The sequence below is a fragment of the Vipera berus genome (assembly GCF_964194415.1).
Source record: "Vipera berus genome assembly, chromosome: 3".
In the NCBI taxonomy this organism is placed as follows: Eukaryota; Metazoa; Chordata; class Lepidosauria; order Squamata; family Viperidae; genus Vipera; species Vipera berus.
Genome location: NC_138204.1, coordinates 86,122,219 through 86,148,938, shown reverse-complemented (window position 1 = coordinate 86,148,938; position 26,720 = coordinate 86,122,219). Strand labels below are relative to the sequence as shown.

Here is a 26,720-nt window from a genome sequence, read left to right as displayed (position 1 = left end):
AGACCTTATTCAATTTCACACTAAAGGATTTTTGTTTTGTTTTGTTTTGTTTGTCTCCAAAGCATTGGTGGCTTTCAGGCAAGAATGCTCTAGGCAAACAGCCAATACTAGCACATTCCTTTCGATGTGTATTCCTCATGTTGTGCCTTCTCAGTTTCTTGTAATGCCTATCACTCCAATAAATGTTCACACATGCATCAATTCTCTTCTTGCAAATTATCTCAGTGCTGGGGTAAGCGTTTCCAAGACATGGAAATGGGGAAAAGGGGGAATAAGATTTGCTTTCCCCCCCCTACTTCCTCATGGGTTGCATTCCAGAAAACTTCCCCATCCTTTGGACACACCTAGTTATTTGGTTCTTTCACACTGTAAAGGAAAACTGAAGTAAAATGGTAAGCACAATTATGGTTACCTGATTTTTGACTTAGTGACTTCTTTTAATGACCAAATTGCTTGACATCTGTATGTTAAGTTGTCATGCACCTATTTTCAGTATTGCTAATTGGGGTGCTTAAAAGCATCCGATGAAAAAAAAAATTCCCCAGTCTTTCATATTATTTTTCCTCAGAGCAGCAAATTTCTTTGGGGGCTTCCTTTTGTTTCTAAGTGCTACAAGGCAGCATGGTTTTCTAACAAAGGAGAGACTAGCACTAGAGACATATATTTAAGGTGTTGGTACTTACCTTTAAAGCCCTATATGGCCTAGGCCCGGGATATTTGCAGGACCTTCTAATGCCGGGAACGACTTCCCATTGCCCAGTGCGCTCACACAGGGAGGGCCTCCTCAGGGTGCTAGACAATGTCGGCTGGCGACCCCCAGGGGCCTTCTCTGTGGGATTGCCAGCCCTGTGGAACCAACTTCCCCTTGAGCTCCGGATGGCCCCGGATCTCCGGTCCTTTCATTGCGACCTCAAAACATTCCTTTTCCATCAGGCTGACCTGGACTGACAGGGGTTTTTAAAATGTTTTTAAATTATTATTGGGGCTGCTAGTTTAATTCTTTTTAACTTTTGTATTATTGTATTTTTATTGTTGTTAGCCGCCCTGAGTCCTTCGGGAGATAGGGCGGCATATAAGTCCCAAAAATAAATAAATAAATAATAAATATCTCTAAGAATGTATTCTTGATTCTTTACCTCCACTGCCACTAAAAAGATATAGTTTAAGAATCCTTTCATTGATGAAAGTTTTTCCTCTCTTTTTCACACAAACCATGTTGTTTTTCTTCTAGATTTTGTTCTCCCTTCAATTCTAAACTCCACATCCTTCTTTTAGTTTTTATGCTTTCGGTATCAAGGAACGCAGAAATTCTTCTATACCTTTCGGACCTCATCATGTTCTTACGAAAGTTTTATCATTTGGGCCAACAGTCAATTTTTTCCCCTAACCAATACAACATTTCCCCCGACCTTATCAACTCAGTTCAGCACGCCAGAAATAAAATGCTAAGTAGACTGTCACAGGCCATCACTATATCAGAGTTATACTATTTATTTGAAGATTATATTTATGGCACTTTAATATTGGTGATACATATGTATTTTAATTACTCCGTTTCCCAATGGCTAAGAGTCTGATTGTAGAAAACCAGTAATTCAATTCTTGCCTCAGCCAAAAATTTATTAGAGGATCTAGACAAGCCATGTTCTGTATACCTCAACCAACTTTTGTATGACATTAGCCTGCAAGCAGTACTAAAATAATATATCTTGAAATAGCATGAATGCATGAAACTCTATTAATTTTTAAGTAGGCTTTCTTGAATTTAGTGTAGGAAACAAGGACATTTCCAATAAAGATCCATAAGCAGAAATTTGATTCCATGCAGATTTCCCATTATTTCTGCCATAACTATCACTGAATGTTGTATCTTATGATTTATGATGATTGTACTTTATGATTATGATCATGGTTTATCACTTGTTGCTTGTATATACATATAAAGCTTATGCACCAGAGACAAATTCCTTATTTGTCCAATCACACTTGGCCAATAAAGAATTCTATTCTATTCTATTCTATTCTATTCTATTCTATTCTATTCTATTCTATTCTACTCTACTCTACTCTACTCTACTCTACTCTACTCTACTCTACTCTACTCTACTCTACTCTACTCTACTCTATTCTATTCTATTCTATTCTATTCTATTCTATTCTATTCTATTCTATTCTATTCTATTCTATTCTTTCAGCTACAGAAGATATTTCCAAAAGCTGCATCATTAAGTAAAACATTTAAGCTTAGGACAGTCTAGCAGCTCTCGACTGCAGAATTCTATCCTTTTGTTGATGGACACATTTCAGATCAGATATTCTCCACTTGCACTAATTCTAAATACAAAGAATCTTGCTTCTGTTCAAATTTTGTTGACAGCAGAGAAAAGAGGGAACAGGATGTGATCCAACTGGGACCACTGCAACCCATAATGTTGATATAGTACAGATGAGACAGACAAGGCTGAAAGGAGTCCTGGGACCAAGCTCAAAACGAAACAAATAAGAGTGTGTGAAAGCCAGGGGTTGTGACTTGAGGAAGCAAAAGTGTAAAACAACACCGAAAAGCCGAGGTAAGCCTGGCACAGGGGGAGTAATAAGAGACATAAAGGTAGAATGCTGGAAATTCTGTCAAATGGCTCATTCTAGCATGTCTGGCCATATCACGGGGACCTCTCAGTATACAGAATCCTATTTAACTGTGTTATTCTTAATTCTGTAGCATCATTCAAATTATCATAAAGCATTAGTATGTAATTTATTTACTTTTTACAACATTCTTAGGTATTATTTTGTTATTCTGCTGTACATCAGTGATCCCCAACCACCGGTCCATGGACTGGTACCGGGCCATAGCATGCCAGCAACCGGTCTACACAAACAAGCAAAGCCCCATCCTCTGGTCTGTGGAAAAACCTCTCTCCACGGAAGCGGTCCATGGTGCTAAAAATGTTGGGGGCTTCTGCTGCAGATATTCGGAGCTGGATGTAAAGACCCGAGCAAAAAGCCAGCTCAAAAGCCAGCATCCAGCAACAGTATCATTATTTTAGTCTGTATTTTGTTGCCTATGCTCACCCACACAATTAATCCTACAGCAAACAATACATACATACTCTACTTTCTAAAATATAAATCATTGTCTTTCTGTGGCCCCTAATTTCTTGTAGGTTCAAATGTCCATTTATCATTCCATGCTCAAATGAGGTAATGAGTGTTGGCCTTGAGGGGTAAACCAGATAGATATCATGACCAGATGAGCTAATTGTACGTTATTGTAAAGCCAAATTGACAGAAACTTGCAAATCTGAAAGTGCATTTTCCCCCATCCCCTTTACAGTCTGAGAAACTAGGAAGGGTTTCTTCTAAGCCTATTGCCCGGTCCACAAACCAGCCATATATCTATCCATGCTGTCTTTTATTTGATTGTTCCCTTGGCAACATCTCTTTGCCCAGTCTCCAAAGATATTTCCAACCTGAGAGCTATGCCCTTTGGAGACGAATTTGTTACATACCAATTATTTTGCATCAAGGCCTCCAAGCCAACCTCTCAAACAAGGCTTCCCATTCCAACCTTTAGTTGTTGTTGTTAGCTGCGAAATCATCTCCGACCTATTGCGACCCCACGGACAACGTTCCTCCAGGCCTTCCTGTCCTCTACCATCTTCTGGAGTCCATTTAAGCTCACGCCTAGAGCTTCAGTGACTCCATCCAGCCACCTCATTCTCTGTCATCCTGTTCTTCTCTTGCCCTCAATCTTTCCCAGCATTAGGCTCTTCTCTAGTGAGTCCTTCCTTCTCATGAGGTGGCCGAAGTATTTGAGTTTCAACTTCAGGATATGACCTTCTAAAGAGCAGTCAGGGTTGATCTCCTCTAGGACTGACTGGTTTGATCGCCTTGCAGTCCAAGGGACTCGCAGGAGTCTTCTCCAGCACCAGAGTTTAAAGGCTTCAATTCTTTGGCACTCAGTCTTTCTTATGGTCCAATGTTCAAAGCCATACATTGCAACTGGGAAGACCATAGCCTTGACTATATGCACTTTTGTTGGCAGGGTGATGTCTCTGCTTTTTAGTGTGCTGTCTAGATTTGCCATGGCTTTTCTCCCGACGAGCAAGCTTCTTTTAATTTCTTGGCTGCAGTCCCCGTCTGCAGTGATCTTGGAGCCCAGGAAAATAAAAAGGTTCCAACCTTTACAAAGGTCCATTTCAGTTCTACTAGTTAGGACTGGCATATCCAAGCCACTTTCAGTAAGGAAGGGCAGCAGCAATGCTCAGATAACTCTCTTGGGGGTTGAAGAAGACAGCAGTTTCTTCCCTACTAAAAGTCTCTTGTAGGTACGTTATAAGAAATACAGAAAACAACCTTTCATTGAAATCACTGAATCGTCATTCATTACCTGTCCCAGGAAGAATCTTTTCACTTAAAATAACAGCTACAGACAGACCTCCTTGAATCCTGTGAGGGTGAACATTTCAGACAGTCTTGCTACAGGTACCAATTGTAAGAACAAAATACACTATTTAGTTCAATTCTTAACAATATTTAGCTTTCTCAAGTGCTCCGATAGCTCCATATTCTGAACTGCTCTCCTTTGTGTATACTCACTGAGCTTTTTCAAACTTAATCCAGCAGTCATGTCCTGCTGCTACAGTACTGGTTTAGAGTACAGGCAATTATATGGAAGTGGAGTGCAGAGAAGAAAGGACGACTTAAGCATTTGAAACACATGGACAAACATAGGAATACTGTATGAAGATGCCTGCCTGCCATTCTCACTAATAAAGTACAGGTAGTCCTCCAGCTATGACCAAGAGCCTTGGTGGAGCAGTGGGCTAATGCCTCCTTAAGTAACACCAGCTGCCTGCAATTAGTGCAGGTTCACATCCCACCAGGCTCAAGGTTGACTCAGCCTTCCATCCTTCCGAGGTAGGTAAAATGAGGACCCAGATTGTTGGGGGCAATTAAGCTGACTTTGTAATAATGCCGCTTGGGGTGTGTGTGAAAGCCCTAATAAGCAGGCATATACATAGAATGAAGGCTACTGCTAAGCTTGTAAGCTGCCCTGAGTCTTCGGAGAAGGGCGGGATATAAATGGAATTAAAATAAAAAATAAAAAAAATAATTGAGCCCAAAGTTTTGGTTGCTGAGGGAGACAGTTGTTAAGTGTGTTTTGCCCCATTTTGTGACCTTTCTTGCCATAGTTGTTAAGTGAATCACTGCAATTGTTAAGGTAGTAACACTCCTGTTAAGTGAATCTGGCTTTCCCCATCGACTCTTTGCTTGTCAGAAGGTCACAGAAGGTGATCACACGACACTGGGACCCTGCAACCGTCATAAATGTGAGTCAGTTGCCAAGCGTCCGAATTTTTATCATGTGACCATGGAGAAGCTGCAATGCGCTTTTGCGAGTGTGAAAAACAGTCACAAGTCACTTTTTTCAGCACCGTTGTAACTTCGAACTGTCACTAAATGAACTGTCAAGGACTACCTGTGCTCCTTCTTTTTTATGTACAAAAGTTCTCGCTGTGGGAAAGTTGCATGCAAGCAGTCCTGTCTGAAAAGAAAACAAGTAAATGAAGTAAACAGATGTAAACACAAAGATGTGCATGTTTTCTTGAACTTTTAAATAAAATATATAAAATATATTTTAAATAACTTTTAAATAAAATATATAAAATATATTTATATAACTTTTAAATAAAATATATAAAATATATACATAGAATGAAGGCTACTTGCTAAGCTTGTAAGCCGCCCTGAGTCTTCGGAGAAGGGCGGGATATAAATGGAATTAAATAAAAAAAAAAGTTAAATGCGTTTCAGAATGTAATTAAAAATAGATTCTGTGCAGGTATGAGCACAAGGGTGGATGCTCTTGTATCCTGCTCTTGTATCCTGCTGCTGCTGAAATTTCAGGGTACTTTTGAAAATGTAAAGACTTCTGTTTTAGATTGAGCTGATTTGTTAAGCTTTGTGCCTTGTTCATATTGAGCTTCCTAAATGTATAAATAGCCTGTTGATTTGGCTGTTGATTTGATGGAACATTCACTCTATCTTTTTCTACGGATGATGATAAATGCTAAGTGATGATGATAACTTTATTGTCACTTTGAATGTACACCAATCGGCATACATCAAAATGAAATTTCGTTGCATACAGCTCTCAAAGGGTCACCACCTCCGATATATACTCCTTGTTCGTGGCCCGCTCAAATTTCACATTGTCCATTTTAGTCTCTAGGGAGTGAACGATGGCAAACAGGACAGATGGAAATGGGGCTCCATGTGGATTAGCCCTCAAATTAGCTTGTATTCTGACAACCTCGCCTTCTTTCCTTTTTCTGATCCTGACTCTTCCACCCTTTCCTTAAAGAGGCCTTGCTTCTTTTCGTCCCTGGAGCACGCTGCCGCCGCCACCAACTCCTCCAAAAGCCTCTCTCTCTTCCTCTGGGCCTGCCGACAGCCTCATCCAGTTCCTTCGCTCCATAAGCTCCAGGTCCTCTCCTCCTCTGCCTCCTCTGGAAACAGCCCTGATTTGCAATACAATCCATCACTGGGCCAGCAGTCAGATCTTGCTGCTGGTAGAACAAATTCAAACAGCGCCAACGACTTTTAACAGTCTCACCAAAGTCTAAAAGGACATCTCTCCTTAGGGAGTTGAATATAGGCATGATTGCTCTGTTATGTTCAGCTTTCAGAATGGTTTTGTTTGCTGGTGGTAGAACCTCAGTTAGTGACATCCCTTTTGCTTTAATTTGCTTGCTGATACTATTAATACTGTCGTATTTATTCCTGAAAGAGTTAAAAAGGAGCTGCCTTTAACAGCAATTAAACACATCAAATCTATTGCTTGAACCTGAGGTGAAAGTGAAATTATTTGCTATCAACCTATAGAACAATTAGTCAAAGGATTTTTTATTTTATTTTTATTTTCTGGAAAAAAAATTTTTTAAAAGAAACATACCAGAAGCAAAAAAGAACAAAGTTCATTACATTTTCAATTTGCCCTTTTTGGCTTGTTTACCTCCTAGCAGACAATTGATATTTGAAAAAAAAAACAAAAAAAAAACATTGATGACATAAATTATTTTGTCATGTTAATGAAATAGGTAAGTTCCTCAAGGTGCATTTGTTTGTTTGTTTTAAGAATTGAAAACTAAAACTTTTGAGTAGGATGGGGCGATATAACAAATTCTGATTTTTATGCTATAGAGTTTTCTAATTTTAAAAGTAAAAATAATTCCTTTGTCCAATTTTTCTGCAAGTTGGGTTACCAACTGAGATAAGTGGGGCTGTTTCATCCCTTCTACTCCTATTGGTTTTGTGGAAAAAATATGGAAGTAAATGGCTTGTTTCAAATCTCCATTATTTCCTCACCTGGAACACTAAAAATATTTAAAATATTGTTCTATCAAAACATGGAACACTTAAGCCATTACAAGTTTGCTTCTACCAGAATGCACACAACTTTTACATTTTGATACAAGCTTGAAATATTCCTCAGTATTCCCTTACTGAGGAACTCAAGCTAGTGCTCTTTATACATACATATTTTGTATCTTGTGGTTTTTTTTCACCAGACCCTGACGGTTTTGCTAAAGAATTCAATTTGGTCTGAAAAAGTACATAAAACTAAAGTTTTGATGGATAGTGTGAATGGAGAGCTGCTTGGATAGCTATAGTGGATCAGAATCTAATTAAATTCTTCAATCTCTGTTTAAATTATAAGTAATTGCTGCTTTAGAGCTGTACATTTCTAAAAAAAACATGCAGGGAATAATGGTATTGGTTCCCAGTTGTCTTCCGGGTGAGATTCAAGGTGCTGGTAATGACCTACAAAGCCCTTCATGGCATGGGTCCGGAATACCTCAGGGAGCACCTGCGGCCGGCATCAACTTCCCTCCGCCCAGTGCGCTCCCACAGAGAGGGCCTCCTCAGGGTGCCACCGGTCAAAGAATGTCGACTGGTGGCCCCCAGGGGGAGGGCGTTACCTGTGGGCACGCCGGATTTATGGAACCATCTTCCGGTTGAGCTCCGGATGGTGCCCGACCTTCGCTCCTTCCGGCGCGATCTAAAGACCTACCTGTTCAAACAAGCCGGCCTGGCCTGATGGGTGCTGGGTTTGGGTTTTATTGTTTTTTATGTATTTTAACTTACTGTTATAGTTTTTGGGCATCTTGTTTAATCTCTTTTAACTTTTGTATTCTTGTTTTTTAACATGTATTGCCCTGTTCACCGCCCTGAGTCCTTCGGGAGAAGGGCGGTATACAAATAAAATTATTATTATTATTATTATTATTATTATTATTATTATTATTATTATTATTATTATTATTATTATTATTATTATTATTATTATTATTATTATTATTATTATTATCTATGAAGTAACTAGTCCACAGAAAAATGAGAAAGATGGCTCATTCTTAGATTCTTGCACTATTCCACTCAGCATATTTTCATAGTATGAATTTGTAATATTCAAGTCTGCTTTAGCATGCAGAACTTCATGGAGGATTTCTTTCATCAAGAATTGTTCACCATCCGGTTTCCCAGCATTGCCTCTATCAGGATATTCCATTCTGTTGAGCTATCAAATATTCCCTTATTTATCCTGCAGAATCCATATTGCTTTCATGCAGCCCATAGAGAGAAAGATACAAAATCTTTTTCTAGATGGTTTTCTCAAGCTATGTGTCTTTCACTGCAATTTGTTTTTTTTTAAATCTCAGTGGGGTTTTATTCCTCTGTTACACTTTCTCTGAAAAGGTGATTGTGATCAAGCTGTAAATCAGGCCGACGTAAATTTGTGACAGTTTCTGGGTTTGGTTGCTTCAGAAACAAATATCCATGCTTAGTTATATTCCACTTTGATTAGTACAGTGCATTCTATTCTTGAAAAATATCTGGAAACTTCAATAAGTGAAAAATATGGTCGCTAGGCTAGTTAACTGATATTTGGGACAACATGAGGCTTTTGGTGGAATTCCTGCATTAATTGCCTGTTGTTCAGCAGGCACAATTTAAGGTATGTTTAAAAAGAGTAAAAGAAAAAATCTTTAAAGGCCTTTTCAGCTTGCGTCCTAATTGTCTAAGGAGTTTCTTATTTCACTAAGGATTTGTCTAGATATCAGCTTTTTTAAAGATACCCCCAGTTACTAAGATACTTTGCTAGTAAGTTATGAATCCCTTTTCCTCAGAAAATTCATTCAGAATTTTCATTCATTCAGACAGTCTTTTAGAAAGCTTTTTTTGAAAGGAATCAAGACTTTCCTCTTTAGTTAGGCATGCTGTATTTAGTTTGTATTAGCACAGAGGTCCACAACCTTTCTAGCTTGGCAGCCCGGCCTGGCACGGGGGGTGGGGGTGGCGTGTGAGTGGCAGGTGCATGCACGTGCACACAGCTCAATTTGTCTGAGCAGTGTGCACACATCTTCCCCTTGCACGAATAGGCAAGCACCCTCCACTTGCACAAGTGAAGCTTCACACACAAATGCTTGGCCATCACTCAAGTGAATGGAGCTTCACGCTTGCGCGCTTGCCCATCTCTCCCATGGTCCAGTTTTGAACAGGTTGTGGCCCGGTAGTGGGCCACAGCCCAGGGGTTGGGGACCATTGAATTAACAGTAAGGATATCTAGCTTTGTTGTGTGTTGGGTTTTTTTTATATACACAATCTGATTTTGACTATGTTCTTTTTTCAATAGTTTTGAGTGACAATAAGCTACAGATCAATCAATCAATCATCATCAATATCAAGGACACCAATGAAACATCTAAAAACAACTTACTTCATACACAATTGTTTGTCATCTACCTGGGTATCTGTCAACTAGTTTATACTATGGTCTGTCTCTGTTCCATGACTTTGTTCATTATTTTCTTCAGGTAAATTTAAGTTCTGTTTTAATGTCTTCTATTTTAAATTCTACATGTAAGAATAAATTTTACCAAATCAATCTCCATAAGTACAATTATAAAAATTTGAACTTTTTTTATTAAACTGAAACTTAGCATAGACCTAGGACTCACTCATATCAGGCAGAAAATAGTGTATCTTCTTTCTTTATTTTTGGATAAGCCAGTTATAATGGTTTCAGTACTTTTTCTTTTTTTTTCCTATACTCCATAGCCCAAAATTTTATTCCAATATAGTTTCCTCAAATCCTTTCCTTTTTCATAGTACCTCTCTAATTGGCAAATGCCAGCATCTTTCACATCAGTCTTTGTCTACTAGCCTACTAAAAGTAAATGAGTTGTAGTATACTAATTCTACCAAAAATGTCAAACACTAATCAAGTAGTTTTCTGTTTTAAGTATAGGTAATCATCAACTTACAACCACAATTGGGATTGGAATTTCCATGGTAACTCAATGCAGTCATAAGTTGAGACTGACCCAATTTTACAACAATTTTTATGGTGGTCGTTAAGCAGATCATTAAGAAAATCCAGCTTACCCATTTTGGCAAGCAGGATTTGGCAAACCAGCTTGCCTAAAATCAGCGAAAAAGGTCACAAATCATGATCATGACTGCAGGATTCTGTACCCAGTCGTAAATGCAAGCTAATGGTCATAGGTAATGGTCATAGGTGCGAGTACGGGTCATAATTTACTTTTTTAAAGGCCATCTTAACTTTGAGCCATTGTTAAACAAATAGTCATGAGTCAAGATCTATCTGCATATACTGGTTAAAATTGCTTTAAAACAGAGATTGTCAAACAATAGTCTGCAATCTCTTTATCAGTGAATCAGACTAATATCCGCCTCACTATAACTCTCCACACTCACCACAGTCAAATCACCAGGCCACAACCCACTCACTTGCACTTCAGCCCCTATCTCCTTGTTATACCTCAAGTAATTCAAGTAGTGAATATATAGACAAGAAAGCACATTTCAAAGTATTAATTCTGTATTCAGCTAGAATGCAATAGCTAGTTCTGTGGCATTACATATGTAATTCCCATTCATATTTACAAAACCAAGACAATATTACATTGTGCAACTTATTTTATAAAGATTGCCAATCTTGGTTTGTTTCAATTCATTATACCTATGATTAGTCACATTTTGTCTCTGTTTCAGTGACACAGCAATTTGTAGTTAATATAATACAGCAGCCAATGCTCTTGAACAGAGGTCACCAACCTTTGTCGGTTGGCGAACCGGAGGAAAAGGGAGGGGGAAGCATTTTACATGCATGCATGTGCATGGGGCCATGAGCACATGCATGCCACAAACGAGGCAGGGCTAGCACCCATGTGATACTCACTAACCCTGCCCCCTTCTTGCATGGTGCAGTGCCTTGTTTCTGTGCCCCCCAGCATGGCAGTAGCCATTTTTGCACCTTGCAGCACAGTGGTGGCCCATTTCCGCGCCCCATGGCACAAACACAGCGGCATCCATTTTTTTCACCTTACAGTGTGGCAGCACCCATTTTTGCACCCTGCAGCGCAGCCCATTTTTATGCTCCAAGGCATGGCAGCGGCCCATTTTTCCACCCCGAGGCACAGTGGCAGCATCTCATTTCGTGCCCCAAGACACAGCGGTGGCCTGTTTTTGCATCCTGCGGCTGTGGCACTAGCACAAGTGAGGGAGTGTGCACACACATGTGCGCACACTGGCTAGCCTACCCCACGGCCCGGTGACCAGCAGGCCATGGCCCACTACCAGGCCATAGCCCACAAGTTGGGGACCCCTGCTCTTGAACACCTCATAGTTATGTCAAAACAGGACTAGAAACACAATATGAAAGAGGCTGAAGAGAGACTTGGCTCATTTTATTAATACTAAGGTATGATCCATGCCAGTTCTCCAATTACTAAAACTTTTGCCAATACTCTGCAAGGTGTTATAACTTTTTTCTCCAATATTTTTCCTTAAATCTTCTCTTGCAAGTATTTTCTAACTACCACCCAAATGGCAATATGTTTTCAAAAATAGTAGCGCTACGTTGCCTAGCAACAGTATACATTACATTTCCCTATGTTTAATCTGGACACCTTATGGTAAAGATGCTTTTCAGAAGCTGTTACAAGAAAAGTATGCAAAATTGTCCTCTGTATACTTAGGGTAGTGACCAAAATTGTAGAAACTTTTTGGGAAAAGTGTATTTTTGAGGTTTGATGGCTAATAACACCACTTTTTTTAAGTAGTACCATAAAATTATACATCAATGGAAAGATAATTTAATCAGGACTGTAATGCAACAAAGTTTGTTCAATTATCTGTACTATATTCTATGAAAAGTTATAGCCAAATAACCAGAAAAAGGAAGCATAACTTGCTTATGTTGATACCAGGTAGCTTTCTTTCATCTGACTGTAGCCAATGAGCATGAGTTTTTAGAGAGCCAATCAGGTGTCATCTTGTTTTGATAATGAGCCAATCAGATCACAGTAGGATTCAGTTATTGATGTCATGTATTGAAGCTGAGAGGAAGACATTTGTCAGTGTGTTATGTGATCGCTATCAAGTTGGTTGGGGGTTTTTTTGTGTTCTTTCATTTAGTGAGCTTGTAAAATGTAATAAAATTAAAGTAATGGTGCAAAGAGTTGACTGGTTGCCCAGAAAGCGATGTAAAATAGTATTATTAAGTAAACAAGGCTACAGGTATAAAGAAATTAGAAGACAAATTGGTGGAAATTTAACCAAAGGTAGCATTTTTACTGTGTACTTTTCCCAAAAGGTTTACACAATTTTGGCCACTACTGTACCTCTTCAGTGTAAAATGGTCCAAGAAATCAGAACTTATATAAATTCTGCAAAACAAGCACCAGAAGGCAAGCCTCTCTGTACTGCTAAAACACAGACTAACCTCACTTGGGAGCTACAGACTATAGCTCCTTTCTCCTGCCTTCTTATGAAGCTGCTACAACAAAGTTATAAAATTCTCTTTATTTTGCAATTCATTTTTGAAGACTCTCAACTATTACTAGATTCATCTAAATTGTTATAGTCAGTTGTGAATTCACACCAGGCCAAATTATTCATTCAACCTTTCATCTAAACAGAGTCAATAAACCCTTTCAACTAGGCATACAACCTAGGAAAATACAAAGAACTTGGAAAGTATAGCAGATAATCAAAAGAATGCAGTTTGTTCTTTTGAGCCAATCCTCCAAGAGCTTAAGAATCTCAATTCCCATCGAATTCAGATACAATATAAGTGGAAGCTAACAGTCAAGCTGAGCAAAGCCCTCCATCAAAAAAACATAAACCCTATTTGTTTAGGGAAATGGCTGAACTGGCAGTCTTTGAGAAACACTGTCAACTAAGCAACTTTCACATCAGATTCCAACGTACAATAAGTCTAATCTCTATTATCGCACATTAATTTGTTTGATTTGAGAGTACACCTTTATCCCAGTAATGATCTACTGGATCAATTCTAATAACCTCTGAGATGGCCTAAAGCCAGAAGGGAGGAACTTTATGCCTTTTAGCTGTTTAGCCTTGAAACAGCTGTTAAGGAGGGAAGCAGGTTGCCCACCTGATATAATATCTGAAAAATAATAATATTTGTAATTGTCCAGATTCTACAAACATGTCAAGTCTATTTTTGTGCAGTTTCTACAAATGGCAAGCATTTGTTCATAACTTCAGAAAAATAATGTAAAAAAAGTAGGATGAATCAGTTTAAAGAGTAAAGTGTCCAAGTACTTTCCTTTGATGTCTGTTAATAAATTATACCAATTATTGGTCAATACTTAGGATTAAAAATACAAAGATTTCATAGAATTAGTATTTTATTATACATATATCTGAAATTACTGCTGGATTATGATTATCGAGTAATAGTTACTGAGTGACCTATATAGAATCACTATTACCGTACTGTACGTAATTTTAATACCAAACATTCAGTGCTGAACGTTTAAAAAAATCCATCCTAAAGGGATTGCATTGGATCCAAATGTTCTGCAAAGGTAACCTATGGGAGCAAATGTCCCAGAAAGGAAGAAATTCAAAATAAGTTTCCTTGAAATGATCAAATGGTTCAATATTTTTTCCTGAAAGTTTGGGCCCCTACTTACTTACTAGGCTAAAACGTGGGCTAAGCTATTTTCTCATAGTCTTAAAAATTCGTGCTCCAGTATTTACTAAGCTATCACAATGGAAGAATTGTTGATACAGTCATCAGGAGTCAAACCTGACTCTATAACACCTAATTAACAAGGTAGAATTCAAGCATCAGATAGCACAAGCAATTGCACTTAGACTTATATACCGCTTCACAGTGCTTTACCGCCCTCTTTAAGCAGTTTACAAAGTCAGCGTATTGCCCCCAGCAATCTGGGTCTTCATTTTACTGACACTGGAAGGATGGGAGGCTGAGTCAACCTTGAGCAGTTGAGAATCGAACTGCTGGCACTCAACATAATTAGCCTGCAGTACTGCATTCTAATCACTGCTTCACCATGGCTCTTTCTAATTTTTTCTACTTGTACTCCCATCTGATCCACTTTCCCATCCTCAACTTCAAACTGGAAAGTTACTGACCCACGCAAGGAAACAGGTCACTTATGCCTTCCCCGCCCCAAGAGTACAATATTTTAATAAAATGTGCAGATGCTAATGTATAGGTAGGGATGCCAATTTAGAAAAAAAAGTAAGTGATTGTCTAATCTCTTCTTAAAAGTATAGTGTAAGTATATGTATATACTTACATAAAAATATAAATGTATATAGAAGTATACACAGTATAGGCCATCTCACCATACATGGAAAGATAACTTGCATGTTGTTCCATTAGGTATCTACAGAATAACAGGGAAGTTATGGCTTTCTAGGTGTTCCTGGACAACTCCCATCATTTCTCACTATGAGCTTTTTAGCTTGGGATACTGGGAATTGTAATTCGGTGACGCAGGTTTCCTCATTTCTGAAATTGACAATATCTGTAAATTAGGACATTTTCTCTAAATTAGGGCAACTAATTTACAGGGAGTCTGGTTCTATTTTTATTGCATGGTTATTTAACATAACCTTGCAAAACTAAAAGCATTTATCCTCTCCTCTTCTTTTATTCTCCAGAAAACTACATTCAGGAATGTTTTCGACACATCCCCACTTCTGTGGGCAGATTATCATTTACATTCCAGTTGTATGTCAACTGGAAGATACCACATTGCCAACCCTTTGGGGTAGTAAGGAGAAGGAACAAGGCCAAAAGGGGTTTCAAGAATGCTCTTTATTTTTTGTAGGATATGATAGCAGAATCTTGAAAGTCTCTATCATGTCTTACATAAAATAAATATTTTGTTGTTGTTGCTTCTTTCATGTGCATTGTTCTTCTTTAGGACTTAGTAATCTTTTCTCAAACTCTTCAACAATGTGTTCATCTCTTTCCCACTCTCAGTGCCTGCTTATCATTCTATTCCAACATTTGCCCAATCTAGGTCGGGGGTTCCCAATCCCCGGTACATGGACTGGCACTGGGCCATGGCATGCCAGAAACCAGGCCATGCAACCACAACCACAAACAAGCAAAGCCCCATCTGTGGGATGCAGGCAGCATACAAAACCATGCCCCCTCCAGTCCGCGTACAAACCTCTCTCCAAGGTTGGGGGCCGCTGTTCTAGGGCACTGGTGACTACTAATGGAATGATGGCAGTGTGCCAGCCTTACTTCATAAATGAATGAATACACACACACACACACACACACATTCCAAAAAGATTCACGCCTGGTTTACAATATCAAGCATAAAACAAAAGTAAACATTATACCATACTTATACCAATGTATTCTTTCTCAGGAATTACTTTAAACTCTACAAAGTTTGACTGGGATTATAAAATATTTTGGGGGATTAGTTTGCCTTCTGATAAGGATGTGATTGGCCATGCATGCTCTGGCAGACATATTGTAAACAGGCACCTGCTATATGTTCTCAAAATCCGTAAATATACTCCTAAGATCAAGGTTGCATTCCAGTATACTAAAGACATCACCCAGTAGGATTTTAGACAGATTTTTATTTTTGTTCTTAATTAGAGTTACCATATTTCAACTTAAAAAAATATTCTGGAAAGGAAATGTTTATGTTAATATACTGCACAAAATTTATTTATTTTTTTATTTTTATGCCTTTACAGCAGTATAACTGCAAATGGCTCATTAAATCATTCATAGCTTCTTTCGTCACTCCCACCAGAGCTAACAAGCCTAAGGCATTATTTCAAAATCAACAATCTCTGCCACATTGTTTTATTCATTTTGTTAGATTTATATCCTACCTTTCCTCCAGGAGCTCAAGGCAGCTTACATGGGAATTTCCTTCATTTTTATAACCACAACAGCAATTGTGTTAAGTAGGTTTGGGATGAAAGAGAATGATTCAGCCAAAATCACCCAGTGAGTCTCTGTGAATTTGAACCTGGATTTTCCTGGTCCTAGACAAAGTTCTTAACCACTATACCACATGGTTTCTCATAACACACCAACAGATCTCTGCCACTTACAGTGGTGTTCAAAGAAAAGGGAAAGGAAAGGAATTGTAAACAGCAGCTTAGATGCCACCCCCTCTGTCATTCAGAGTTGATGCTCAGGGAAGCAACATCCTTTTTCCTCTGTCCTAAAATGTCCAAGATTGAAAACCTGAATATTTCATAATATTTTTTTCCTCCTGTCAGAGGTTTAGCTAGGACAAAAGGACTTCATTTTCCAAGGATATCCAGACATAAAAGCATGTGTGAAACTGAGCTCTGTCCTATTCTTTCTCTATATTTATTACAATTATTTATGTCCAGCCTAGCAGGCCAACAAAGTAATCAAAACAGTTGTAAATAAAAACACAATAGATGCTCTTTTAAATCAAGAAGATGGTAAAAGAGAAAAAGGAAAGCCCCTTTTCTGTCTTCCAGAATCCTGTATGTAAGGTATTTAGTGCAAGGAGGCTGTAGGTTAAAGGAAAAGCCAGATGTGCTGGCTGTCATGTTCCTTTTATCCTATCTTGCATTGATTTGACAATTCATAAGTTCATTAAGCCTCAACTTGCCAAGTCATTTGAGCCATTAAAAAAATAGATTGAAAAATCTCTCCAATGCAAGATTGCAAACCACAGTTTGGGAGATAAGGAACCCAACGTTTGCTTACTGGTGTGCAATTATTGCAACCAAGTGTACAATTAAGGAACTCAGCCTTCACCCAGATCCAAAGTTAATAATAATACTTGTGATACTTACTGAACAATTTTTATCTGCATTCCTTTTCCAGCGCTTTTTCTCTACTTTCTTTGCTGCAGTTGAATTCAAAGATGCATGAGTTTTTATACGAGGGTTGAGAGCTAAAATATTCTGCAAGATATATAAAAAAAAGATGTTTCCTTTTTTAAAAGTTGAAAAGCAGAGAAAGAAACAATTAAATATTTCTGCTTACAAAACTTCAAAGTTCCCATCTTCTATTTGTTTAAAAAGAAGGAATTTAGCGATGTAAAGTAGATGTTTGAGTCAATTATATTAACATGATTTCCTATTAATCTGTTAAACTATTAATGTTTCCTAGCCTTTCTTACACAAATGAGGGTTCTATTCCAGTAAAATTTAAGAATTATATTGTTTTGCCAGAATAAAATTAGCTCTGCAATTATTCTTTTTACATTTCCTCTCATAATTTAAAATTCGTATACTTACAATATCTGCATGCTCCGTGAATGAAACACTGCATATAACACTGACTATAATTTGCAAATGACATCAAAGCGGGGGGGGGGGAAATTGTTAGCACTTTAGAAGGTAGACTCAAGATTCAGAAGGATCTTGACAGATTTGAACACTGGGCCCTATCCAACAAAATGCAATTCAGTGGCGAGAAAAGTAAGGTCCTGCACTTAAGCAAGAAAATGCACAACAGATGACACCTGGCCCAATAGTAGTATCTGTGAGACAGATTTAGGTATTCCAGTGGACCGCCATTTAAGTATGAGCCAGCAGTGTGCTGCAGCTGCCAAAAACACCAACACACTCCTAGGCTGCATCAGCAGAGGGATGGTATCAAGATCATGTGAAGTGATAATACCACTTCATCCTGCACTAGTGAGGTCACACTTGGAATACTGCATCCAGTTCTGGTCACCACAATACAAAAAAGATGCTCAGACCCTAGAAAGAGTACGGAGAAGAGCAACGAGGAGATAGGGAGTCTGGAGGCTAAACCACACAAGGAACAGCTAAGGGAACTAGGTATGTCTAGTCTAACAAAAAGAAGATTAGGGGTGAGAGGTCTTCCAATACCTGAGGGCTAGCACAGAAAATAGGAGACTGACCTATTCTCCAAAGCACAAGAAGTAGAAGAGAACAAGAAGTAATGGGTGGAAGGTCTTTAAAAAGAGATCCATCCTGGAACTAAGCAGAAATTTCCTGACAGGAAAAAGCAGTCAATCAGTGTAATGGCTTGCCTCCTGGAGTTTTGCGTGCTCCATCAGTGGAGATTTTCAAAAAGAGATTAGGCAACCATATATGCAGAACGATATAAGGTATCCAGCTTGAGCAGAGGTCCCTTCCAACCCTATGATTCTGCTTTCAACACCAGTTTTATAACACTGTTCTATAGGGTCTGCACTGTACCTCTCTCATTAAAGGCAGACAGTTCAGTTGAAAGTTATCAAAATGCTGTACAATAGTTTCCATCTATTGAAAGAGCTTTGTGCAACCCAGAATAGAGAACTGTGCCACTGGAAATACTTATTAAATACTGAAGACTCCACACTCTCTTATCAGCTTACTCAGTATGACACCCTGCAGCATGGGATCATGCCAATTTTGGTCCAATACTCTGAACATATTGGAAAATAGTGTTCCAATACTTTCGGTGGTTTGTTAATTTGTTTTGTTGATTTGTTACATTTGTTGGTTGGTTGGTCAACTGACTAACAGACTGTTCGCCTTCAAGTCAATGTCAACTCTTTGTGACCATGCAGATTTTCTCCAGGGGGATCTGTCCCCAGATATTCCATTGTTGTATATTTTAATTTTGTGTAATCATAATCATAATAGTAAAGTTGGAAGGGACCTTGGAGGTCATTTAGCCCAACCCCCTGCTCAGGCAGGAAACCCTATACCATTTCAGACAAATGGCTGTCCAGTCTCTTCTTAAAAACTTCCAGTGTTGGAGCATTCACCACTTCTGGAGGCAACTTGTTCCACTGGTTAATTGTTCTAACTGCCAGGAAGTTTCTCCTTAGTTCTAGGTTGCTTCTCTCCTTGATTAGTTTCCATCCGTTGCTTCTTGTCCTGCCTTTGGGCACTTTGGAGAATAGCTTGACTCCCTCTTTTTTGTGGCAGCCCCTGAGATATTGGAACATTGCTATCATGTCACTCCTCACCCTTCTCTTCATTAAACTAGAATACCCAATTTCAGCTGCCGTTCCTTATATGTTTTAGCCTCCAGTCCCCTAATCATCTTTGTTGCTCTTCTCTGTACTCTTTCCTGAGTCTCAACATCTTTTTTACATCGTGGTGACCAAAACTGGATGCAGTATTCCAAGTGCAGCCTTACCAAGGCATTGTAAACTGGTATTAATACTTCACGTGATCTTGATTCTATACCTCTGTTAATGCAGCCTAATACTGTGTTGGCTTTTTTGGCAGCTGCAGCACACTACTGGCTCATATTTAAGTGATTGTCTACTAGGACTCCGAGATCCCTCTCACAGTTACTACTATTGAGCAAGGTATCCCCTATACTATACCTGTCCATTTGGGGGTTTTTTGCCTAAATGTAGAACCTTATCTTTTTCACCATTGAATTTCATTTTGTTAGATAGTGCCCAGTGTTCAAGTCTGTCCAGATCCTCCTGTATCTTAAGCCTGTCCTCTGGAGTGTTGGCTATTCCTGCCAGCTTGATGTCTGCAAATTTAATGAGTTCTCCCATCTATCCCCTCATCCAAATCATTGATGAAGATGTTGAAGAGCACTGGGCCCAGAACAGAGCCCTGGGGCATCCCACTACACACTTTCCTCCATGTAGATGTGGTTCCATTGAGGACCATATACTGAATACGGCCGGTCAGCCAGTTACGAATCCATCTGGTGGTGATGCTGTCTAACCCACATTTTTCTATCTTATCAAGTAGTAGGTTGTGATCAAATGCCTTGCTGAAGTCCAAGTAAATTATATCCACAGCATTCCTCTGATCCACTAATTTTGTCACTTGGTCAAAGAATGCAATAAGATTTGTCTGGCATGATCTGTTTTTGACAAACCCATGTTGGCTTTTAGTAATGATTTTGTTTGCCTCTAAGCACTCGCTGATTCTTTGTTTGATTATCTTTTCCAGAATCTTCCCAGGTATTGAGGTCAGGCTGATAGGTCTGTAGTTTCCTGGATCCATTTTTTTCCTTTTTTGAAAATGGGAACTACATCAGCTCTTTTCCTGTCCCCTGGTAGTTCCCCAGTGCTCCAGGATCTATAATTTTATATACTTTTGATATTCTGATACTGTACTGTACATCACCCAGAGTAGCTTTTTGAGGAGATGAGCAGTCTAAATAATCTACTTCTGATACTCATCCACAACCAAAGCTGGCTTGATGGGAAGAAATTCAGTTTCACCCTTCAAAATTATGATTATGATTATTTGTTGCATACTTGTTTTGACTGGATTTGGCATTTTTATCCACCTATCAGTGGGTTAGGACACTGAGCTTGTCGATCAGAAGGTCGGCAGTTTGGTGGGTCAAATCCTGAGTGCCGCGTAACAGAGTGAGCGCCTGTTACTCGTCCCAGCTTCTGCCAACCTAGCAGTTCGAAAGCACGTAAAAATGCAAGTAGGAAAATAGGGACCACTACGGTGGGAAGGGAACAGCGTTCTGTGCGCCTTTGGCGTCTAGTCATGCCAGCCACATGACCACAGAGACGTCCTCGGACAAACACTGGCTCTTCGGCTTTGAAACGGAGATGAGCACCGGCCCCTAGAGTTGGAAACGACTAGCACGCATGTGCGGGGGAAACTTTACCTTTTATCAAGCTATTATTATTATTCTAAAATAGCTGACCTTGTAACAAATTTAATGTAAAGCAACACCAGTAAAAGGAGGAGGAGGAGGAGGAGGAAGATTCTGGAATAAGTATTTCATAATGTTTTCCTTTTAAGTTTTGAATTTTCTAGGCATCATTCAAGGAGAAAGAATATGATATTTTTTTTTTCAAATCCAAAACTTGCAAAATAAAAGTCTGTTTAAGATTAAGAATATTGCCCATTTGCAACAGGGAATGATTTCAGAAAAAGGACAACATGAAAATTGTAGCAAACACATTTGTAAATGTCCTTTTACATAAAGCAACATTTAGAAGTTATTTAGGGTGCACAGCACTGGTTTAGGAGAAGGAATCTGGATCCTTCACAAATTAGCTTTTGTACTAGAAGCTAAGTAAATAGAAAACAAATTATACCAGAATACAGTATTTGTCCATCTAATCTAATATTTTCCAATAGTCGATAAGCTAGTACATATCTAGATAATATGGATGTCAACCTCCCTCAACCCCAATCAGCAGGCAAGAGATGCTACAGGTTAAAAAAAAAATCCAGGTGATGCAAAAACTAATTACTTTTGGTCTACTCTAATGACCATCCAAGAGTCCTTTCTTGCTGGAAGGACAGGAAATGACATTGTATCTCAGTGTGAAATACCACTGTGCTCATCATCTTGAATTGAGGTGGCAGATACCTCTCATAAATAAAGAAATCTTCACCATAAATTAGCATGGGAGACAAGTTAATAAAAAAAGAAAAAAACAATCTTACAAGATGTAAGATAGGCATGACAAAACATGCAGCACATTTTATTTCAAGAAACTGCCTCCTAATAGGCACAGATTCACATGTTCACCACATCAAAGAAACATGGCTTTCATATGTCTATGAAAACATTCTGTAAGTGGTTTACTAAATGTGAAGATACAAAATGCTTAAAACAAAATCTAAGGCCACTAAGCCTGACACACTGCAGTGATAGTATCTGACAGAGCACCTTAGCTCATTATAAATAATTGCTTTCATAAAGTGTATCTGAATTCTGAAACAGCATATTAAAAGCTGGATGGCAGAGCAAGAAAAAAAACTATGAGGGAGAACGGTATTTATTTGTTAAGGAAATAACCTCCATATTGTGCCTTCCAAAATGTCTTCATAAAAACAGTTTCCATGCACTGCTATTTATTCCCAGTATACTGCAGTACATAATATCATTCTAATGCATTTCCCCCCCCCAAAAAAAATTCCATTAATTTTGTGAAATATTTGCAATGCATTTTAATATTATTTTCACCTGGTTAAAAAATGTCACTCAAACTTCAGAGTTCTATTGCCACCATTTTTCCTGGGCCAATCTAGCCTGATTATATAAGGAAATGATCAGAAATGGCCAGAGTACGGCAAAATGAAGTCTATGAACCCAAGTTATTAAAATTCAGTTCAGTGTAACTGGAATGTTACCATGTTGTATTAGAAGTGCAAAGTGAAGGAAGAGCCTTTGCAAGTGAAGGGGGCAAACACAGGGATGGGGTGCCTGTTGGAGATATGCGTGAATTCCAATTTAGTTCAAAACATCATGCCCTTTAAATAAAATATTATCAAATGCAGAAACAGATCAACTCAAAGCTATTGCCCTATTAACTCTTCTTTGCATTCAAACCTTCCATCTTCAGGCAAAAAATATAATAACTGAATGATACCAGTACAAACTGAATACATGCATTTTTTCCCCAAGACCTTTTTCAATATTCCTGACCCCTTTTTGGGCAAAGCTTTTATTCCATCGTTTCATCGCTTTGTTTTTTATTTTATTTATTTATTTGGTTTTCACATTCTTTGAACCACCCATCTCCTTCAGGGGCAGTCTGTATTGCCACAGAATGCATTTTAAAACTACTGGGTCTATGATGGTGATCTTGCGCATTTATTTCAGCTTTTTTTTTCTTTTTAAAGTATAGAGTATTTCTAAAAGGTAAGATCAATAAGATCAATAATGTCTGCTTTTCTTTTCTTTGGACTACATCTAGGAGTTTCACTGGTATACCTACACTGCCACGAGCCTAAGAATTTTATCATGAAAAAAGCTATGCATATTTATTCACTCCCAGATAGACTTCTGTAATCTTAAATCAGTTAGTACTCTACAGATTTCATTCACAGAAGTGAATGTTAAAGTTTAATCAGCATTAACTATACTGAAAGGTTTGGTGGGGTTAGGGATTTGTGGGTGCGAGGGGCGCTCAGTACTACAATTACCTAAAAGGTGAATTTTAAGCATAATATACTAAATCATATCAACAGACACAACCACAAACTCTTTTGTTAATGGCCACCACACAGGTTATTTTCTCTGGTTTTATAGTATTCTTTTGATTTTCATTTCTCCCTTTCCTTTGTCCTGTTCTTCCATTCCCTCCTTAAGTAGATATGGCTGAAGCTTAGACAAAAACTACACATGCCATTTTCTTTTAATAATTACATTTTAACCTAAATACCAAATGAAAATGCTAGGACCTTGCAACCTTATAAAATAAACATAAATAAAAATAAAGCAGTTTTTTTAAAAAACAACAACAACAACAACAACAACATCTCTTTAACAGAAAGGATAAGCTTGCTTCGTTCTGAATCCTTCCTAGAAGCTACCGGTAGGTTTTATTCTTTCAAACCATGGTTCTCATTCATTCCCCATTTATGTTGTACTGATATTTTGTTCTTTCCAGCAACAACTATAGAAAATTCTGACTTTGCTATCAGCTTGTTCAGGCAGAACAAGAACAAATTCTGACAGCGATCGAGTTTGCACACCCAGAGTGGGACCCCCTGACAGAGCACATTCTGAGCTGTACTTGGACAAGCTAGCTGGCATCTTTCTCCAAGAAGAGTAGGAACAAATTCTGACAGCCCTCCACGTTTTTGGTTTAAGCCTTCAGGTCTGTGCATCTACACCCAGAGCCCTGTTACATGCTGCTCCAGACTTCCCGCTCTACTCTGTTTGGATATACTGACAGCCAATCCATCCAGCCAGAGAAGGAATAAATTCTGGCAATAATCCAGCTGTCAACGTGCAAGCCATGAAATTTGTACACTGAAAGCAGAGCCCAGACCTCAGTCTAGTCTTTGCTTAGATAAGCCAGCTGTCAGCTTGACCAGATAGAGTAGCAGTAAGTTCTGGCAACAATCCTGCTTTGCATATGGAAACTTCCCACCAAATTGTGACACCATCCGCTCCTCTGCTTAACTTACAACCTTCTGTGGTGGCTGCAAACCACCACTTGAAAACCTCTAGGTTATGTTATAATAAATATATTTGATATTTGGGTGCCACGTTTCTTAAGATATAAAAAATGTAATTCACACCAGTTATCTTAGTTGTCTGAATTTTACAATGCAGCCTCTCAATCCAAATGATAACACAAAACTGGATAAATCCTTAAAAATGCTACAAGAATGTGTGAATGTGTATAACTTTTTTATATCAGTTTCTGAATCCTAAAGTGCAGATTTTTCAAATATTTGGCTTTCAGCGTTTATATTTGGAAATTGGGGGACTCAAAAAAGAAAAAAGTCCACTGCTAACGTGGCATTTTGCATCTTTAGAATTAAGACTTCATTCAATGATCTTTGAATGGGATGATTCTCTAAGTGTGCCGTTACAGCTAGTCTTCATTTGGAAACTGCCTCATGTAGAGAACAATCACATTAATGACAGCCATGAAAAAGTAACTTTACAAGCAGTCTTTATGACCTTCACAGGTCTGTAAAGTTGAAGCAAAATAATAAGCACGGTTGCTGTTTCATTTCGTGACCAGTTCACTTAAAGACTTTGCCAGTCCCATTTATCGTTGCTAAGCAAGGATTACCTGGATTACTTTAAGCTTATTTGATATACTGGGCCTATCCTGTCTGAGGACCATTCTCCTTTCAGATAATTGGGATCTTATGTATATCTCATAAACTCCTATTTTATGTATGTGTCAGCAGGGATAAATTATATTGAGGATTGAAAATAAATGTTTCTCAATGGAAATATGTAACATGCTCCTGATTTTCATACAGAAACTGCTATATAAATATAGAATTAGGACACCTCCAAATTTCAGCACAGAATTCATTTCTCTTAGAGTTTTTTCTGAATATCATCAGCATTAAATGAATTATTGTTAAGCATTAAATGAATTAAGAGGGGAAAACCCCACATAAATATGTCTACTCCATCCCTGTCCAATAGAATGTCCTTTTATATGCTGGTTGGGATGCACACGGGTTGTAGTCCAACACATTTGGAGAGCAACTTTTTAAGACAGTCACTGTCTATGACAAAAAAGCAGTGTAAGAATACTAAACAAATCACAACACAAAGAATGGTTGAAGAAAGAAGTAAAAGGAACAAGAATGGTCCAAATCAGCAGTAAAAAAACCTGAAGCTGTGTTCAATTTTTTACTTTTAATACTTCTTTTTCTTTCAGATCTGTGAGAATGTAATTTTTTAAAAATTCTCTAACATCAAACTGTATGACACCTCAGAACACTCTCTGTGCAAAATGTCATAAGCAGCATAGATCAGCGATGAAGCACAGTCTCTGCCACCAGGAAACAAAAAGACAATTCCCTTGTTTCTCCAATATTCAGTAATTACAGAATATAATCTCTCTCTCTCTCTCTCTCTCTCTCTCTCTCTCTCTCTCTGTGTGTGTGTGTGTGTGTGTGTGTGTGTGTGTGTGTGAAAGAGAGAGAGAGAGAGAGAGAGAGAGAGAGAGAGAGAGATGAAAAAAATGTTTCTTCGTGAGAACAGTTTTATTAGTGTAAATTATACAAGTCTTTATGAAAGAATTGTATTAATTTAAGGTGTTTGTTTAAATTGTGTAAACTGTGAGTTATTATGAAAAAACATACTAATTTAAGATATTTTGTTTAAATAGCCATACAAGACCTTCATGCAAGAACACCAGCAAAAAAAGAAACACTTAAATGTATTTCATTAAAGTGTTGCTTGGTTTACATAAATTGAGACTCTGAAATATAGGTGGCAGCCCTGTGCTGAACTTGGCTTATCTCAAAAAGAAAAGCTAAGTGGGCTTGGAATTGGTCAGTACTTGTGTGAAATACTATGAAGAAATCCCAGGATTCTGAGATTGTCTGGGAAATTGAGAAAAACATTAGCAAATAAGACAATACCAAACCCTTCTGTATCTGTGCCAAGCAAACTGCACATGTAGTCAACAAAAAATTGAGCTCAATGGAGACTTAACCTTTTACTTATTCCTTATTCAAAAATTCTTTCACTTGGCCAGGATGATTTAGATTATTGTCCAACCTGAAGTCTATGAGGATGAAACATATTTTTAAATATTATAAATAAATACCCTTCCTCAAACAAAATTACAAGATGTGTTTCCTAGGCAGCATCCTGCAGATATTTTTAATTGGAACAAAAAACAGAGTATCCTTTATTTATTTTTAACAGCCAATAAATTTAATGGTGAGAGCCAGTTTAGTGTAATGGTTAAAGGCATCTGGCTAGTTAGTGGGAGATCATGAGTTCTAGTCCTGCCTTGGGCACAAAGCTACCTGGGTGACCATGGGCCAGTCATTTTCTCTCAGCCTTAAGAAGGAGGCAATGGCAAACCATTTTGAAAAAACCTTCCCAAGAAAACTGCAGGGACATATCCAGGCAGTGTCCAAGAACTGGATATGACTGAACAAAAGAGAGGGGGAAAAAGATTTAATCCATTTACTGT

General features: G+C 38.3%; 1 protein-coding gene across 3 annotated transcripts in view; it reads right to left on the bottom strand.

Annotated features, from left to right (window-relative positions):
- The window catches only part of DPYD (dihydropyrimidine dehydrogenase), a 611,068-nt gene that overhangs the window by 563,977 nt on the left and 20,371 nt on the right, over positions 1–26,720 (bottom strand). For all 3 annotated transcript variants that reach the window (XR_014026198.1, XM_081325991.1, XM_081325993.1), the window contains exon 2: positions 17,188–17,298. Coding sequence is in view for 2 of the 3 variants with exons in the window: in XM_081325991.1 (XP_081182117.1) it covers positions 17,188–17,298 (111 nt within the window). In the remaining variant the exon portion in view is untranslated. The remainder of the gene's footprint in view (positions 1–17,187; positions 17,299–26,720) is intronic.